The sequence below is a fragment of the Rhinoraja longicauda genome, chromosome 20, assembly GCF_053455715.1.
Source record: "Rhinoraja longicauda isolate Sanriku21f chromosome 20, sRhiLon1.1, whole genome shotgun sequence".
Taxonomy (NCBI): Eukaryota; Metazoa; Chordata; class Chondrichthyes; order Rajiformes; family Arhynchobatidae; genus Rhinoraja; species Rhinoraja longicauda.
In genome coordinates this window covers 29,961,764-29,981,000 of record NC_135972.1, presented here as the reverse complement: position 1 = coordinate 29,981,000, position 19,237 = coordinate 29,961,764, and the positions used below count along the sequence as shown (strand labels likewise).

At 42.3% G+C, this 19,237-nt stretch overlaps 1 protein-coding gene across 1 annotated transcript in view; it reads right to left on the bottom strand.

Annotated features, from left to right (window-relative positions):
- Positions 1 to 19,237, bottom strand: part of LOC144603703 (thyrotropin-releasing hormone-degrading ectoenzyme-like) — a 96,337-nt gene that overhangs the window by 10,715 nt on the left and 66,385 nt on the right. Inside the window, exons 9-14 of the mRNA XM_078417348.1 lie at positions 14,699 to 14,764; positions 13,326 to 13,513; positions 11,220 to 11,308; positions 9,436 to 9,569; positions 9,283 to 9,338; positions 2,765 to 2,912 (exon numbers count right to left, since the gene is read on the bottom strand). Of these exons, the coding sequence (XP_078273474.1) occupies positions 2,765 to 2,912; positions 9,283 to 9,338; positions 9,436 to 9,569; positions 11,220 to 11,308; positions 13,326 to 13,513; positions 14,699 to 14,764 (681 nt within the window). The remainder of the gene's footprint in view (positions 1 to 2,764; positions 2,913 to 9,282; positions 9,339 to 9,435; positions 9,570 to 11,219; positions 11,309 to 13,325; positions 13,514 to 14,698; positions 14,765 to 19,237) is intronic.

Sequence of the window (19,237 nt, the reverse complement as noted above, 5' to 3'; positions counted from 1 at the left end):
CCTCAACTCAGTGCATGTTTTGCAGTGTAAAATGTAACAACCAGTGCCTGGCTCCTTCAAAATTACAGACTCATTTAAGAATAAAGCATAGCAATCATCAAAACAAGTCCAGACAGTTTTTCAAAAACACTCGTGTGTATTTGTGGAAGCAGCAGTGTTTCTTCCAGTCGATGGTAAAGAATGACACTGCGACTGAAAAACCTCTTCTTCTTGCCTCTCTTCAAATAGCACATGTGCTCATGAAAGAAAAAAAGCCATACACAGAGGCTGAGAAAGTTGCCAAACCGTGTTTGAAAATTGTTGCCAATCTACTACATGATGGAAAGCAAGCAGTGGATAAAGTAGTGCAAATTCCTTTGTCCAGTGACACAATGAAACTTCGATCTACTCTGATTGCTGAAGATCTGAAGCATCAGCTGTTGGCGAAAGTGTTGGAAGCACCATTTCTCGCTCTGCAGTTTGATGAAACTACGGACATTAAAAACGACGCACAACTCATTGTGTATTGTCGTTTTCCGGATCAAAGCTTGGAAAAAATTGTCGAGCATTATCTCTTTTGCTTGCCAGTCGGAGGGAGGGAGAGAGGGGGAGGGGGGTGAGGGGAGGGGGGGAGAGGGGAGGGGGGAGAGGGGAGGGGGGAGGAGTGGGTGCTGCACCAATGCAGGAGAGGTTTGGGCCCAACGGGTCCACTTGGTCTAGTGACTTCTATTTTTGAACATTTGAATCGGCTCAACTTGTCACTTCAAGGTAAAGGAGGTGACATCTTCAATGTCCTTGGGGAAATAGAAGCCATGAAAATGAAGATCACCATGTGGCATATTAACATTCATAAAGGCAATTTCTCCAATTTCCCACATTTGGAAAGCTTCCTCAAAGAGTGTGAGTGGGAAGAAAAGCAACCTGATCTGGAGAAAACACTGAAGGACATCATTTTTGACCATCTGCAAGTTGCTGTCTATGACCTCACTCAAAAATCATCTTTTGAGACGTACTCCTACTATGGAGACTATTGGGTTGGATGGCTTGCTTTCCCTGAATACAAATCAATTGCCTTGAAGGACCTTCAACCACCAGTAATAAGGACAACAACTTTCCTGTCGGAACAAGGATTTTCGACTTGGTAGAACTGAAATCCACAAAACGCAATCCATTTCAGTATGTTGATTTGGTAATGCGGGTTGCTTTGGAGAAGGAAATTGAACCGCGGTTTGAGAAGCTTGTCACAGGAGTGCAGGAACATCCTAGTCATTGATGATAAGTGTAGAAGTATACTGCTTGTCATTTATTTGTGGTAAACATACACACAAAGAAAACATTGTTTCTAAGAATCTAATTCTAAGTTCTAAGACAGTTGTTTACTAACTTTACTTTATGTAAACTAGAAAAATTCAGATAATTTTTCTGTTCTTAATTTTCTTGTCACTCCTAGTTGGGAGGATGGGAAGATGTCAGATATTCGGAACTGAGCAACAGACAATGTTGTGATGATGTTTTGAACATGCATGTGACAAATACATGTCAGTACACATGCACAATATTTAAAATATATCAGGATTTGGAAGAGCCAGCTTCTGGAGAGAAGTATACAAAATATAGCAAGTTGATATTTGGTGGTATTGTGAGCTTTCGCCAGGGAGAGTTATAGAAAGTTATATTAGTTGGATACTAATATATTAAATCACATACTCCATGGGTTTTTGAGCTAGTTTTCCTAGAAAAGATTACTTTTCCAAGTAATCAAAGCCCGAAAGGGTAGGATGGGGTTAAAGCCCAGTGTTTCGACGTTGGAATAGTGTTTTATCATTCTAATAGAATGATTTTCCAACTCCAGTGGTAATTAAACTTTTTTTTTCACTCCTAGGTTTCTTTACATGTTTTTAGGATGTTCAAAAAGTTGAATAAAATAAACACATAAGAAATGAGTTTATTTATGTTTTTTGCTCATGTGACAAAATAAATTATATATAAAATTATACACAAGGGAGAATAAGATGAAAATTACCAAAAAACATAAGAACATTTTGTTGAGGGTGAATGAAATTTTGTGATAAAGACTCAAGGGTGAAAGCCACTGAAATAATTTAAGAAGCACTGGTCTATGGAACTGATGTGCTAACAATGCTGAGAACTATATTCTGCACACTGTATCTTCCCCTTTGCTCTATCTATTGTACTTGAGTTTGACTTGAATGTATTTGATGTATAATATATCTAATCTGTTTGGGTAGCATGCAAAACAAAGCTTTTCACTCTACTCGGAACTTGTGACATAACAAACCTAAACTTAAACCACAGTGGCACAGTGGTAGAGCTGCTGCTTTACAGAATCAGAGACCAGGGTTTGATCCTGACTATGGGTACTGTCTGTATGGAGTTTGTACGTTCTCCCTGTGCATAGTTTTTCTCCGGGATCTCCGGTTTCCTCTCACACTCCAAAGATGTACAGGTTTGTAGACTAATTGGCTTGGCAACATTGCAAATTGTCCCTAGTGTGTGTAGGATAGTGTAAGTGTGTGGGGATAGCTGGTCGGCACAGACTCAGTGGGCTGAAGGGCCTGTTCCACACTGTATCTCTAAATTAAACGTAACAAACTGACTGATCTGAACCCCCTGACTTCAATGGAATTAATTGTCAGCATGGAATCAAATAGAGAGCTTTTATTCCAGCACCAGTGACCAAAGACATACTGTTACCCAATTATTACCAACTACATTGTGATTATTTTCCTATTGAATAAATGAATCTTAAAATTTAAACACTTACTTTAAAAATGCTGTACTCCTTGTTCCGATCCACCAGCCGGTCCAGATAAAGCAGTACGTTACTTGCAGCTTGCCAAGGAAGAAACTCTTTCTCCTTGTAAAGGTATTTGATAATCTTCAGAGGAATACTCTGTGGTAAATAGCCAGCTCTAAAACAAAGAAAGAAGGAAAACTGAACCCAATAATGCATGCAATAACAAAATCTAGTTGTGTCAAGTAACTGTGTTTAAAACTGTTCTAATGCAGGAAAGGTAGGGAAACATCAGTCCAAAAACATGATTGGGTTCACTAGACTCCATTTCAAACGGCAGTATTATCACTTATACCATCTCAGTTTTTCTGTCAGATACTGATATGAAGAATTTTTTGAGCCAAGGCCAGTCATGATCTGAAACTTGCTGTCTTTAAAGGTGTTGCAAACAGAATCAATGATTGAAAAAGAGTGGGTGAATGGGACTGACAAGATTAATCTACTGAAAGCTAGCAAAGACCTGATGGGTTGAATGGTCTCCTCCCGTGGTATAATATTGTGGTTCTTCGACCTTACCTATATGGCCTGAATAATGTGCATCAATGATTAGAAGGCTGAGAGGAAATGATAGCAACTAGTTTCTCAACTAAATACCTGCAGGGGAATGGTAGACACAAAATGCTGGAGTAACTCAGCGGGTCAGGCAGCATCTCGGGAGATGCATCTCGAGATGCTGCCTGGCCCGCTGAGTTACTCCAGCATCTTGTGTGTCTACCTTCGATACCTTCAGGTAGGAGTTTTTCTCCTACACCTGCAGAGGAATGTTTAGTAAGAGCATTATTTCCCACCTGAATCAATTTTCAAAGAGGACTTGAAACAGACGGTTTGCAACCATGCCCAAAACAGCCAAGAGGGTCTTTAAATGTGCATTTGGGGAACCTTAACATGTTCTAGGATCCTGGCTGCAGTTAGCTTATGGAACCAACAGAGCATGCAAATTATGCCCGATGCTTCATGCTTTGAAAGGTCCAATTGTTAAAAGTTCTGAAAGCGGCTGGAGACTATGCCACCAAAAAGTATGTTGTTGCAGAATCACAGAGCATGGAAACAGGCCCTTCAGCCCACATGTCCATGCCAACCACAAAACAATCATCTACACTAATCCATTTGTCCTCTCACATCTCCGTGAGCTCCCCTTCTCATGCACACTTGATTCTTTAGTCATCCACGCCCTCCCCATCATTGAAAGCATCGTAATGAGCTGTTGCCTCCAGAAGGCACCATCTGCCATCAAGGATCTATCTCCATCTTCCAGGCCATGCCTCTTCTCACTGCTGCTGTCGGGCAGGAGATACAGAAGCCTGAAGTCTCACAGCGCCAGGATCAGGAGCAGCTACTTTCCTACAACCACCAAGTTCTTAAACTGACCTGCACAGCCCTAATCCAACCCCAGAAATGGAAAACAATGGATCTCCCATGGACTTGCTTTCTAATTATGTCTTACACGCAAGTCTTGAAGGATTGATGTGTAATTTATGTATAATTTGTTGTCTGATTCTCTGTGCTTGTGATGTTTCAGCAAGCAAGATTTTCATTGTACCGGAACCTTACTATATTTATGCATATGGTAATAAAAACAATTTGACTTAGAATCATCAAGTCATAGTGCTCGGAAAGAGACCCTTTAACCCACCTTGTCCAAGTTGGCCTACTGGGCTAGTCCTATTTGCCTGCATTTGACCCATAATCTCTAAACCGTTCCTATCCAGCACTTGATAGTACATTATTCCTCCTTATAAAACCCAAATAAACAATAATTTTCCACAGGTATGGCCTCCCATCAAAAGCTTATTATTCAAAACTTGCCATTTATTGTGGACAGTATTTTCACTGGTTATAATATTAAAAGCACCCCAAGCCTGCTAGTATTTCTGCAACATGATCTGGGTGGGGTTTGCTTCTTGTTAGGAACACAGTGTGAGTGGTAGTTTCTGGTGTACTTCTGATGGCACAAGATCAAGAGCAGATTATGGGATAAGTCACAAACAGGAAGCTCATCCTTCCTGCTCCATTGTATATAATTTGGGCCATTGTACATTTCAAAGGTCTGTATTTGCTCGAAACGCAGCCCAGTGGTATGAACATTGACTTCTCCAACTTTAGATAGTTCCTCTGTCCCTCTCTTCCCCACCCCCTTCCCAGATCTCCCACTGTCTTCCTGCCTCCACCTATATCCTTCCTTTGTCCTTTGACATCAGTCTGAAGAAGGGTCTCAACCCAAAACGTCACCCATTCCTTCTCTCCTGAGATACTGTCTGAACTGCTGAGTTACTCCAGCATTTTGTGAATAAATACCTTCGATTTGTAGCAGCATCCGCAGTTATTTTCTTACACTACTAATACAGAGTCATTTCATAATATAGAATCAATGAACTAGGTTCATTGATGCATGTGTAAGGGAAAATAAAGATAATCCACTTTATTCTTAAATCTCCGTCTTACCTGGCCATAGATCGTGACATTTTCCAATGGTCAGGAGCAGGAACTCCAACTGTTGGTGCATTTCCCCCACTGACAATATACTCTCCCTCAATATGCCTTGACTTACAGCCTGTCACACTATGAGCCCAGCTGGAGTACTGACTCTGGAAACAGGCATGTCGTCCCTATCCAATCTTGAACCAGCCCGCACTGCCAACAGTGCACTCATTTGGAAATGGATAGGAACAACTACACCACGAAAAGCAATACAGGAGATGCTAGTTCCTCTCTACTGTTAGGCAACATCCAGGCAGAGGCCAATGATCCGCCATCACCATTGACTGTTTCTCTTGCCTACGTTGGTGCCACAGTGGCTCAGCTGGCAAATCTGCTGCCTCAGAGCTCCAAAAACCCGAGGGCAATGTTCTTCTCCGTGCGCTATCTGTGTGGAGTTTGCATGCTTCCCCTGTGACTGCGTGGGTTTCCTCTGGGTGCTCCATTTGCTTCCCATATTCTAAAGGTGTGCATTTCAGTGGGTGTTTTTGGTAAATCATTAGATACTATAAATTATCTCGAGTATGCATGAATGATAGAATACAGGGGGAATTGATGGGAATGATAAAGGTAAAATAAGGGGGAATAAAATGCTCTGTGAGTCTACATAAACTCAATGGGCTTAAATGGCTACCTTGTATATCACAGGGGAATAAATATTCAACGTTTTTTCTTTCTATTTCAGATTTCCAACATCTGCATTATTTTGCATCGGAATCCTTCCTGGATATCTTTTTCCAGAATTCTCCTACTGCAGCTTCAGAAAATATGTGTACAAAGGAACTGCAGACGCTGGTTTATACCGAAGACAGATACAAAATGCTGGAGTAACTCAGCGGGTCAGGCAGCATCTCTGGAGAAAAAGAATCGGTGAGGTTTCGGGTCGAGACCCTTGATCAGATGAAGAGTCTTGACCCGAAACATCACCTATTGCTTTTGTCAAGTAGTGATGTGCAAAAAAAAAAGAAAGAAAGGCTGACAATCAAAACTGTCTTACTGGCCAAATCTGTAAATGTTTCATGAATAAACAGTGATAAGTTGAAGAGTTCCTACAAATAGGCAGAAGGATACTATCCCAGGGATGCTCAACATAATCCATTGAAGTTGGATCGAGCCACATCCACCTAAAGCAGCACAGCAGAACTTCCTTTACTAATTACTCATCCACCAAGATCACAAGGCATCATTTCAGAAATAAGAAGTGATTTGGGATAAATACACAAAACACAATCGTGAAACAGATAGCACCCTTCTGATTCACAACTACGTGTTAACAGTACTCCTGCGGCTAATACTGATCCGTGATAACATAACTTATTATTAGTTTAATACACAACTTTATTCAATTTTGGATGTGACCTGCCCATTGAAATATATTAAGATACCTCGGTTTAGTTGCCAAAAAGCATACAATTAACATGGCGGGTAGACACAAAATGCTGGAGTAACTCAGCGGGTCAGGCAGCATCTCAGGAGAGAAGGAATGGGTGACGTTTCAGGTCGAGATGCTGCCTGACCCGCTGAGTTACTCCAGCATTTTGTGTCTACCTTTGATTGGAACCAGCATCTGCAGTTATTTTCCTACAATTAACATGGCAAGTTGCAACACATTTTCCTGACAAACCTTTAGGTACTGAGTATGGAAAAAGACCAGCAAATCCACAACTTAATAAAGGGTGGCATAATGACCCCTGGCACAAGAGCCACATGGTCATCCAACTCCAGTCACCAAATTCAGCACCACTTATAAAGGGGCAGCTGAAATTCAAACATGCCCATATGTGGCAATACCAAGGATTAATTTCAGCCCAAGCAATGAACTCTCGACCAAATACATTTATGTAACAACCAGGGGCTGAGATGCACTTTGGCCCACAATGGCTGTGCTGAACATGATGCCAATATAAACTAATCTCAAAGATACAAAAAAAGCTGGAGTAACTCAGCGGGACAGGCAGCATCTCTGGAGAGAAGGAATGGGTGGCATTTTGAGTCGAGACCCTTAGACTGGTTAGGGATTAGGGAAAAGAGACGATGATGTAGAGAGATAAAGAACAATGAATGAAAGATATGCAAAAACGTAACAATGATAAAGGAAACAGGCCATTGTTAGCCATTTGTTCAGTGAAAACGAGAAGATGCTGTGACTTGGGTGGGGGAGGGATAGAGAGAGAGGGAACTTGAAGTTAGCGAAATCAATGTTAATACCACTGGGCTGTAAGCTTCCCAAGCGAAATATGAGATGCTGTTTCTGTAATTTGTATTTAGCGTCACTCTGACAATGGAGGAGACCTAGGACAGAAAGGTCTGTGTGGGAATGGGAAGGAGAATTAAAGCGTTTAGCAACCGGGACATCAGGTTGGTTCAGGCGGGCTGAGCAAAGGTGTTCCGCGAAACGATCGCCCAGTCTGCGTTTGGTCTAGCCGATGTATAAGAGTCCACATCTTGAACAACGGATACAGGAGATGAGGTTGGAGGAGGTGCAAGTGAACCTCTGCCTAACTTGAAAGGACTGTTGGGGTCCCCAGACAGAGTTGAAGGAGGAGGTATAGTGACAGGTGTTGCATCTTCTGCAGTTGCTGGGGAAGGTATCAGGGGAGGGGGTGGTTTGGATGGGAATGGATGAATTAACCGGGGAGTTGCGGAGGGAACAATCTCTGCAGAAGGTGGAAATGGGTGGAGATGGGAAGATGTGACTAGTGTTGGAATCCCATTGGAGGTGGCAAATAATTTGGAGGATGATGCGTTGTATGTGACGGCTGATGGGGTGGAAGGTAAGGACTAAGGGGACCTTGTCTCTGTTGCGACTCGGGGGAGGGGGAGCAAGGGCAGAGCTACGGGGTACCGAGGAGACACGAGTGAGGGCCTAATCTATGATGGGAGAGGGGAACCCCCGTTCCCTAAAGAATGAGGACATCTCGGATGTCCTGGTATGGAACACCTCATCTTGGGCGCAGATGCGGCGTAGATGGAGGAATTGGGAGTAGCGGATAGAGTCTTTGCAGGAAGCAGGATGGGAAGAAGTGTAGTCAAGATAGTTGTGGAATCAATGGGTTTGTAATGGAAGTTATTCGATATTGAATCGAGTCAACTAATCTCATCTGCCTGCATATGATACATAACCTCCATCCCTGCATATGCATGTGCTTATCCATTCTGCTTAGAACACGAGAGCACAGGAACATTATGGGACATACAGCATATAAACAGGGCTTTCAGCCCAGTGAATCCTCACCCAAACCACAAGCGTATTTACACTAATCCCATTTCATTCTCCCCACATTCCCCTCAACTCTCTACAGTTTCTAACACTCAACTACACACATAGAACAATTTCCAAGGTGTCCAATTAACCTACCAATGCATGTGTTTTTGAGATGTGGGAAGAAACAAAAATACTGGAGGAAACCTGTGCAGTCACAGAGACAACGTGCAAACTCCACATAGACAGCAGCGGAGGTCGGGAGCGAACCTAGATCTCTGGAACCTGGAGCTCTGCCAGCTGTGCCACTATGATGTGCAGAGCATGGAGCAAGGGTGCCTGTCATTTTAGGTGACCAGCATTTAACGCACAGACAATATATGAAGAGTGTATATAATCTTTAACAAAGGCCTATAACTCAACTTTTAATCCTTTCAATCTCAATCCTGGTAGCTAGAGTTCTGAAAATCAAATACATCAGTGCAGGAAAGAACTCTAAATGTAGGTTTAAACCGAAGATAGACACAAAATGCTGGAGTAACTCTGTGGGACAGGCAGCATCTCTGGAGAGAAGGAAAGGGTGACATTTCGAGTCGAGTCTGAACAAGGGTCTTGACCCAAAACGTCACCCGTTCCTTCTCTCCAGAGATGCTGCCTGTCCCACTGAGTTATATACATCAGTGCAATTGTCATTGGTAGGCTGTTCACCCTTCACCGTTATCAGACTCAAATCTTACCTTGTGCAGTGTAGCTTTTGATGGCACCCAAAGATTTATTGAACTGCTGACTTTACCTGAAACACCAAACATACCTGGCCAGGTTGAAAGCATCATCGATCAGTCCGGCTCGGTTCCCAACTGAGATCACCTTTCAACCAGAAATGGGAATGATTCAGCATCTTAGAGTACAACGGATCTTTGTGTTTATAACTGGTACGACCAACGTCAGAGTAGACATCCCTTACCTCAGGTTTGGTCATCAGCTGCTCGATTAACAACCGCCAGTTCTTCAAATCATAGTTAACCCTAAAGTAGCCCGTCTGATTAAGGTTTCCTAAGAACCAAATATTTTCATCCAACATCCCAATTTGATGATTCTCTGTAAAATAGAAAGGAAACTAAAGGATTCTTCATTCATGAGGATATCTTCCATTTGATATGAAAGATTTAATAGGAATCTGAGGGCCAACTTTTTCACACAGAGGGTAGTGCACATATAGAACGAACAAAAGAGATCACATTTTGCCAATGTTACATTTGTATTAAATCACTTAGTACTTTCAATTTCACAAAACCAGACTTGGTTGAAGAAATATAGTAGAGATTTCATATAATTATTTTGTATTGATCTTCAAAGTAGAAGACACTAGCCAATAATAATGGTCAAGCAAGGGGCTATAAAAGGGAATCACTTAAAATAATCTCCATTGCCGTAGAAACAATACTGGGCAAATTACTGGGAGTAAGTGCCAAGAAGTCCCCACGACCTACAGGTGTCAGAGGTTATGGGGAGAAGGCAGGAGAATTGGGTTAGGAGTAGACTTGATGGGCCGAATGGCCTAATTCTACTCCAATTCCTTATGACCTTATGATCTGATGGCCTGTGCTCTACGGTCTCGTAGAAAGTAGCTGCTGAGATCATTGCTGCTGTAGCTGTCATCTATAAAACGCAATCTCTGCATTCTGGGGAGATCTCCAAGGAGGGGCTGTTTCTCTACAAGTAGAAAATTCCAAATCTAATGACACCATTCGAGAATTGAGAGACGCAGAGAGCAGGACCATATGGGCCACTTAATTTAACATCAGTCATTGGTAAAATGCTGAAATCCATTATTGAGGAGGTAAAAGCAGGAAATCGTAAAACAAATAATCATGTAAAACAGAGTAATCATGAACCGAGAAACAAACAGGATGAATAAAGGGGAAATAGTCAATGTAGGTCATTCTGAGGAACACAGGCAGAGTGGATGCAGGGAACTTGTTTCCCCAAATGAGGGTATCAATCTGCTAGAGAAATTCAGTGGGTCGAGCAGCATCTGGGGGGGTAGGAACCGTCGACACTTCAGGATGAAACCTGCGTCAGAGGGTATCTAGACCATGGGCCATAGTTTCAGAATAAGAGGCCGTCCATTTAAGATGGAGATGAGAAGGAATCTCTCCTCTCAGGGGGTTGGGACTCTCTGATATTCTCTATCCTGGAGAACTGTGGAAGCACAGTTATTGAATATATTCAAGGCGGAGATTGGCTGATATTTGAGATACAAGGGAGTCAAACAGTCTGGGATGAGTGGGGAAAGTAGTATTGAAGTCCTCAGAGTGGATCAGCTGTGATTTTAGTGCATGGCGATGCAAGCTCAAGGGGCCTATTTCTGTTTCTTTTCCTTGTGTTCTTATAGAATACAGACACCTTGCATTTTACGCATGTTTGATTTATGCGTCTTTGAAACAACGCACTTGGTCAATTAATACCAGCGCCTGATTTACAGGCTCGTATTTTTGGAATAACACACTCAAATTTACACCTGACCACACAGTCACGTAATTGTTTAATTTAAGCATTTTTCAATTACGCACTACTTTTCAACCACCGTAACCCCAGTGTAAAACGCAAGCTGCCGGTGTAACAAAGTCTATACCATAGGAATTATATGTTAGTATATCCTTACTGCAAAAACGTTCGCGATCACATGTTTCCAAAATGTGAGCCGATACTTAATGCAATATATTGACACGTTGCAACAATCAATACCTGTTTTATTGTTAATCCATATCATTGTCGCTGTGGAGATATGGCTCAAGTTTCCGACAGCGACTGTTAGAGGAATTTTCCACAAATAGCTACAAAATATAAGACACAAATTCCAAGTTATTGAGAAAAACGCAATTGACAGCTTCGCTCAGCTATGCAAAGAGTGATTCTACGGTTTGCATGGTGCCATAACTGGCAATAATTCCTACTTCAATTTACCATAAATAAATGTGGAGTGTGAAACAAGCAGAGCGAGGCTTTCTACTATCCAGCCAATAAATTGTGTGGGGTGCGATCACACCTTTTAATTCTGTTTGAGCGTCATCTGTGTATCCACAGCCGACTGAAAGTACTGAAAACCACGTGAAAATTCCGATGTATTCAAAATTCAGGTGGTCCCTTCTTTGGTGAATTTATATGAATTATTATTAGTATCTTTACATTATGTTCCAATCTCCAAAGAAGGCTGCGTGTAGGGAAATAACTGCAGATGCTGGTTTAAATCGAAGGTGGGCACAAAATGCTGGAGTAACTCAGTGGGACAGGCAGCATCTCTGGAGAGAAGGAATGGGTGACATTTCGGGTCGAGACCCATCTTCAGCTTGTTTGCTGAGGATCAAATTACTATTTCAAACAGTAAAACGCCTTAAATTTCCAATCAAAATTTCAATTCCATCACAACACAAGTAATTTATAATCCTGTTGTTGACCGTACGCTGTAGTAAAACACAATTATTGAAAATGCAACATCAGCTCGTAAAAAATGAGGCCTGGTTAATGATAATGGTCTGCTGAAATGAGCTATTTAATTTTATTCAAACATCGACGCATTCAAACCTAATGAATATTTTTTTTGCCATGACTCCTTTCATCACAGGATCAGATTTTGCTTACGTTTTTGCGGGAAGATTGTTCCCGATGTTGGGGAAGTCCAGAACCAGGGGTCACAGCTTAAGGATAAGGGGGAAGACTTTTAGGACTGAGATAAGAAAACATTTCTTCACACAGAGAGTGGTGAGACTGTGGAATTCTCTGCCACAGAAGGTAGTTGAGACCAGTTCATTGGCTATATTTAAGAGGGAGTTAGATGTGGCCCTTGTGGCTAAAGGGATCAGGGGGTATGGAGAGAAGGCAGGTATGGGATACTGAGCTGGATGATCAGCCATGATCATATTGAATGGCGGTGCAGGCTCGAAGGGCCGAATGGCCTACTCCTGCACCTATTTTCTATGTTTCTATGTTTCTACGTTTTGGTGAAAATGAAACCCAGTTCAGCGGCACGTCATCCCTGGTTGGTAACGTGCTATGGGGTGGTAGCAGCACATTGCTGGCCTTTTCTAAAACTTGGCCCTCAATAAATAATGTAGCTGAACTTCAGAAACGTCTGCTGCTATTAAATATGTTGCCACTCTGACTGGAGATGAATTTATAGAACGCTAAATCTCCAACCAGGTAGAATATCTAATATCCAAAAAATAATAAGTCAGTGACTGAATTGACAAATAATAATTTGTGTTAAAATGCAGCATCTACGTACATAGAGCTCAGAGGACCATCGGAACACAACTACCAGCCTTGGAGGGCATCTACAACACACAATGCCTCAGAAAAGCCACCAGCATCCACAAAGACTCTTCACACCCCTGCAACAGCCTGTTCGAACTTCTACCATCGGGCAGACGATACAAGGCCTTCTACGCCCGCACCTCCAGACTCAGGAACAGCTTCATCCCCAGGGCCATAGCTGCTATGAACCGGTCCTGCTGAGCCGGATGGTCACATCGCACAGTGAACTGGCACAGATCTACCTGCACTTTATTCTGTTTTAAAACTTTTACAATTTGTTTCATTGGGTTGATTAAATTAATACTGACTAGCTAATTAAATTATTGCATCGTATGGGAGGCGCATTCCCAATCTCGTTGTACCCCTGTACAATGACAATAAAGATATATTGTATTGTATTGTATTGCATAATAGGCACATTATCTCATCTCCCAATAAAAAAATGCACCCTTTTCTAAGTTGCACCAGCTTTTACTTCACATGTTCTGTTTACTTTCCAATATACTGCACACTCAAAATAAAGCAAATGTTATTTATTACCTGCTATTTGATAAAGTTGAATGCATTGATTTTCTATTAAGGTCATAGATGAAGTGTTCTTGCGTGACAGTTAAAATATCAGCACTCTTCTCATTCCTAACAATGGTGACCACGGGATACCCCATCTGTAATGTCCAACAGTCCATGACTTCTTTAATGTTTATGTTTTTCCCAATTTTCTGCAGTGTCTGTGTAAAGGCAAAAGAGTGAGAATCAGAAGTATCACTGACATCTTCAGCAAGAGAGAGTGCAAGGAAATAGGGTCGGGGGTGAGCTGGTTGAGGCTGTGTGTCTGAGACTCGAGCCATTCAATAATCATGAACTCATTACGAATATATGTAGAGAGCTAAAATGCTCCTCTGAAAATGTTTACATTTAATTGCTTGCTCTCCTACTCTCAGTGTAAAATGCTATCAACAACACCCAGTGAGACCTGATTAAGGGTCTCAACCATAGCGTTGGCAGTGCCTTCACAGATGCTGCTTGACCACAGAGTTCGTCCAGCAATTTGTATTATTCTCCAGATTTCAGCAACTGCAGTCTCTTGTGTATCCACTGTAATTTGGTTTGCACATTCACTCAACCTTTCACTACGCTATAATAAACTATCTCTCAAAGTTAGGGATCAAGTTCATCCCCGGAGGAGGAGTTTCGGCAATGAAGGAGCAAAGTAAAAAAGGAAATCAGAAGGGCAAAAAGGGCCAGGAGATAGATCTGGCAGATAGCATGAAGGGCAATCCCAAGAGATTTTATATACATAAGGGGGAAAAGGGTAACTCGAGGAGAAAGTGGGGCCCTTCAGGAATTAAAGCGGGCAACGTCGGAGACCCGGGTTCTCTGTACGGAGTTAGTACGTTTTCCCTGTGACCGCATGCGTTTTCTCCGAGATCTACGGTTTCCTCCCACGCTCCAAAGACGTACAGGTTTGTTGGTTAATTGGCTTTGTAAATGTAAAAATTGTCCCTAGTGTGTATAGGATAGTGTTAATATGCGGGGATCGCTGGTCGGCGCGGACCCGGTGGGCCGAGGGGACCTGTTCCTGCGCTGTATCTCTAAGACTAAACTAAAACTATCTAAAATAAATAAAAACTCAAGGTGTGCATATTATGGAGCATGGCAAGCTTTACAGGCAATACTAGGGTTAATGGTGATGCTGTTGATAAAAGCACTTCAGCTCATTGATTTATTCCACGGTGGCACGTGTTTGTCAGCCACTGGGTAAAGCCACAGAAGCTTCAAGTGGTTCATATTGTTCCCATGTTAACGTAAGCAGCATGATTTAGCCTCTGAAAATGTCCACATAACATTGGCATAGTAATCATTCAGCTCAGATAATTCACACAAAACATAATATTTGTTTTGGAAATAGTTACCTCTTCCAGTTTGTTCCATAGGTCATTCCTCCCTGCATTGCCATACATGTGAGCTGTCAAAAAAGCCTAGATTGGTAACAAGAAATCACAGATTGAGAAAACTTGTCCAAGAACTATATAAATAATTCACTCCATCAAAATATAACTCGCATAAGCACAAACCTACTGACATTTTACTTTTCAAGGCCACAAGTCAAATGCCTCAACTAAATTAATAATATTTCTTGACAATGAAATATCACCATTTTTTCCCCACACAATCTCACACATGAAGACTAGTTATCCATGTTGTCCTAAACACAAATAATAACAGTCAGTCAAGCCCTGGTGTACTTGCAATCTGCCAATTGTAAGGCTCTTGAGTCCTCATGGTTAATTAAGTGACAACTTCAAGAAACAAAAAGTACTGTAAAGGGAAAACATAAACATAGCTTGTATTATTGATTTAGTTGATTACACGCAGTTCAGTTGATGCGATGAAGATAGACACAAAATGCTGGAGTAACTCAGCGGATTAGGCAGCATCTCTGGAGAAAAGAGATGCCACTCACTTGATGTTAATTCTTACCATATCCATGATGGTCACCGGGACCAAGGAAGAGCACAGGTAGCAAATCTCAACTTTAACTGGATGATCATGTGGGCTTGGTGACGATGATTAATTCACAGTCATGGATTTTAGTTTGAAATCAACTGAGATCAAATTACAGAGACATGGCTGCAAGAGGACCAGGACTGGGAGCTGAATATTCAGGGGTATACGACCTATCGAAAAGACAGACAGGTGGGCAGAGGGGGTGGGGTCGCTCTGTTGGTAAGGAATGATATTCAGTCCCTTGCAAGGGGTGACATAAAATCAGGAGATGTAGAATCAGTATGGACAGAACTGAGGAATTGTAAGGGTAAAAAGACCCTAATGGGTTATCTACAGACCCCCAAACAGTAGCCTCGACATAGGGTGCAAGTTGAATCAAAAGCTAAAATTGGCATGTCGCAAATGTAATGCTACGGTGGTTATGGGAGATTTCAACATGCAGGTAGACTGGTAAAATCAGCTTGTTAAGGGACCCCAAGAAAGGGAGTTTGTGGAGTGCCTCCGAGATGGATTCTTAGAGCAGCTTGTACTGGAGCCTACCAGGAAGAAGGTAATTCTGGATTTAGTGTTGTGTAATGAACTGGATTTGATGGGAACTCAAGGTAAAAAAGCCATTAGGAGGTAGTGATCATAATATGATCAGTTTTAATCTACAATTTGAGAGGGAGAAGGGAAAAATCGGAAGTGTCAGTATCGCAGTTGAACAAGGGGGACTATGGAGGTATGAGAGAGGAGCTGGCCAGAGTTGACTGGAAAGAGACCCTAGCAGGGAAAACGGTGGAACAACAATGACAGGTATTTCTGGGAATAATACAGAAGGTGCAGGATCAGTTCATTCCAAAGAGGAAGAAAGATTCTAAGGGGAAAAAGAGATGACCGTGGCTGACAAGGGAAGTCAAGGACAGTATAAAAATAAAAGAGAAGTATAACATAGCAAAGATGAGGGGAAGCCAGAGGATTGGGACTCTTTTAAAGAGCAACAGAAGATAACTAAAAAGGCACTAAGGGGGGAAAAGATGAGGTTCGAAGGTAAGCTAGCCAAGAATATAAAGGAGGAAAGTAAAAGCTTCTTTAGGTATGTGAAGAGGAAGGAAATAGTTACGACAAATGTGGGTCCCTTGAAGCCAGAAGCAGGTGAGTTTATAATGGGGGAACAAGGAAATGGCAGATGAGTTGAACAGGTACTTTGAATCTGTCTTCACTAAGGAAGACACCAACAATCTCCCAGATGTTCTAGTGGACAGAGGTCCTAGGGTGACGGAGGGACTGAAGGAAATTCACATTCGGCAGGAAATGGTGTTGGGTAGACTGATGGGACTGAAGGCTGATAAATCCCCAGGGCCTGATGGTCTGCATCCCAGGGTACTTAAGGAAGTGGCTCTAGAAATCGTGGATGCATTGGTGATCACTTTCCAATGTTCTACGGATTCAGGATCAGTTCCTGTTGATTGGAGAGTAGCTAATGTTATCTCACTTTTTAAGAAAGGAGGAAGAGAGAAAACAGGAAATTATAGACCAGTTATCCTGACATCAGTGGTGGGGAAGATGCTGGAGTCAATTATAAAAGACGAAATTGCGGAACATTTGGATAGCAGTAACAGGATCGTTACAAGTCAGCATGGGTTTACGAAGGGGAAATCATGCTTGACTAATCGTCTGGAATTTTTTGAGGGTGTAACTAGGAAAATGGACAAGGGAGAGCTAGTGAATGTATTGTACCTGGACTTTCAGAAAGCCTTTGATAAGTTCCCACATAGGAGATTAGTGGGCAAAATTAGAGCACATAGAGCACAGCTATTTACAATATACATTAATGACTTAGATGAAGGGATTCAAAGTAACATTAGCAAATTTGCGGATGACACAAAGCTGGGTGGCAGTGTGAACTTTGAGGAGGATGCGATGAGGATGCAGGGTGGCTTGGACAGGTTGTGTGAGTGGGCAGATGCATGGCAGATGCAGTTTAATGTGGATAAATGTGAGGTCCACTTTGGTGGTAAGAATAGGAAGGCAGACTATAATCTAAATGGTGTCAAGTTAGGAAATGGGGAAGTACAAAGAGATCTGGGTGTCCTTGGTCATCAGTCACTTAAAGTTGGCATGCAGGTACAGCAGGTAGTGAAGAAAGCTAATGGCATGTTGGCCTTTATGGCAAGAGGAGTTGAGTATAGGAGCAAAGAGGTCCTTCTGCAGTCGTACAGGGCCCTAGTGAGACTGCACCTGGAGTTTAGTGTGCAGTTTTGGTCTCCAAATTTGAGGAAGGACATTCTTGCTGTTGAGGGAGTGCAGCGTAGGTTCACTGGGTTAATTCCCGGAATGGCGGGACTGTCGTATGTTGAAAGACTGGAGCGATTAGGCTTGTATACACTGGAATTTAGAAGGATGAGAGGGGATCTTATTGAAACATATAAGATTATTAAGGAAGGTATCACAAAATGCTGGAGTAACTCAGCAGGTCAGGCAGCATCTTGGAGAGAAGGAATGGGTGAAGCTCACTAACTCCCCCGGTTGGACAACTACCCTCACTAGAACTTTTCAATTCCAAGTGCTGGCGTGACATTAACCGCCTCAAATTCTCCACTCCCCTGACTCACTCTAACCTCTCACTCTAACCTTACTGAACGTATTGCCCTCCACTCACTCCGCAACAACCCCGACTTAGTCATCAAACCCACTGACAAGGGAGGTGCTGTGGTAGTCTGGCGCGCTGACCTCTACCGGACCGAGCCCAGACGACAACTCTCAGACACCTCCTCCTACTTATCCTTGGACCATGACCCCACCGACGAACACCAGACCTTAATCTTTTAAAAAATTAAAAAATTTAATTTAATAAAACACTCCACTAAGATTATTAAGGGATTAGAAACGCTAGAGGCAGGAAACATGTTCCCAATGTCGGGGAAGTCCAGAACCAGGGACCACCGTTTAAGAATAAGGGGGATAGGCCTTTTAGAACAGAGATGAGGGAAAAACTTTTACACTCAGAGAGTTGTAAATCTGTGGAATTCTCTGCCTCAGAAGGCAGTGGAGGCCAATTCTCTGGATGCTTTCAAGAGAGAGCTAGATATAGCTCTTAATGATAGCAGAGTCAGTGGGTATGGAGAGAAGGCAGGAATGGGGTACTGATTGTGAATGATCAGCCATGATCACATTGAATGGTGGTGCTGGCTCGAAGGGCCGAATGGCCTACTCCTGCACCTATTGTCTATTGTCTATAACTGTATTCTGTTCAATTCTGGAATCGTTTATGTGAACTCCAGTGGATAATTATGCCCTCTGTGTGGACCTTAACATCACAAGTCTGCTTCATCTAAAATGTTTCCTATTTTATCCCCTATCTAGGAACTGTTCCTGTCAAAGATTTTGTAGCCTAGATCTATTTTTTTGTGGTTAATAATGTGTTTTCGTTTTTGTATTGGCCTCAATACTTCCTTCTAAATTGTCCCTCAAGTACACAAATCCAACAAGTTTCAGCCAACATATTTTAGTTTGATAATGTGTTGTCGGGGCGTGGGAAGATGTGAAGTTCCCAACTGTCAAATGAAGTAGAGACAACCACAGCAAACCATAGATACATATAGAAGATAGAAACAAAATGCTGGAGTAACTCAGCGGGGACAGGCAGCATCTCTGGAGAGAAGGAATGGGTGACGTTTCGGGTCGAGACCCTTCTTCAGTCTCAAGAAGGGTCTTGACCCAAAACATCACCCGTTCCTTCTCTCCAGAGATGCTGCCTGTCCCGCTGAGTTACTCCAGCATTTCATGACTACCTTCGGTTTAAACCAGCACCAGCAGTTCCTTCCTATATATATATATATATATATATACACACACACACAGTATGTGTGTGATGTCCATTGCGCTGCCCTAGCAGCTGCGGCGTACCTGCAATCCATCTGTCTTTGTGTTTTTATTTTGTTTTTTTGTCTTGATTGTACTGT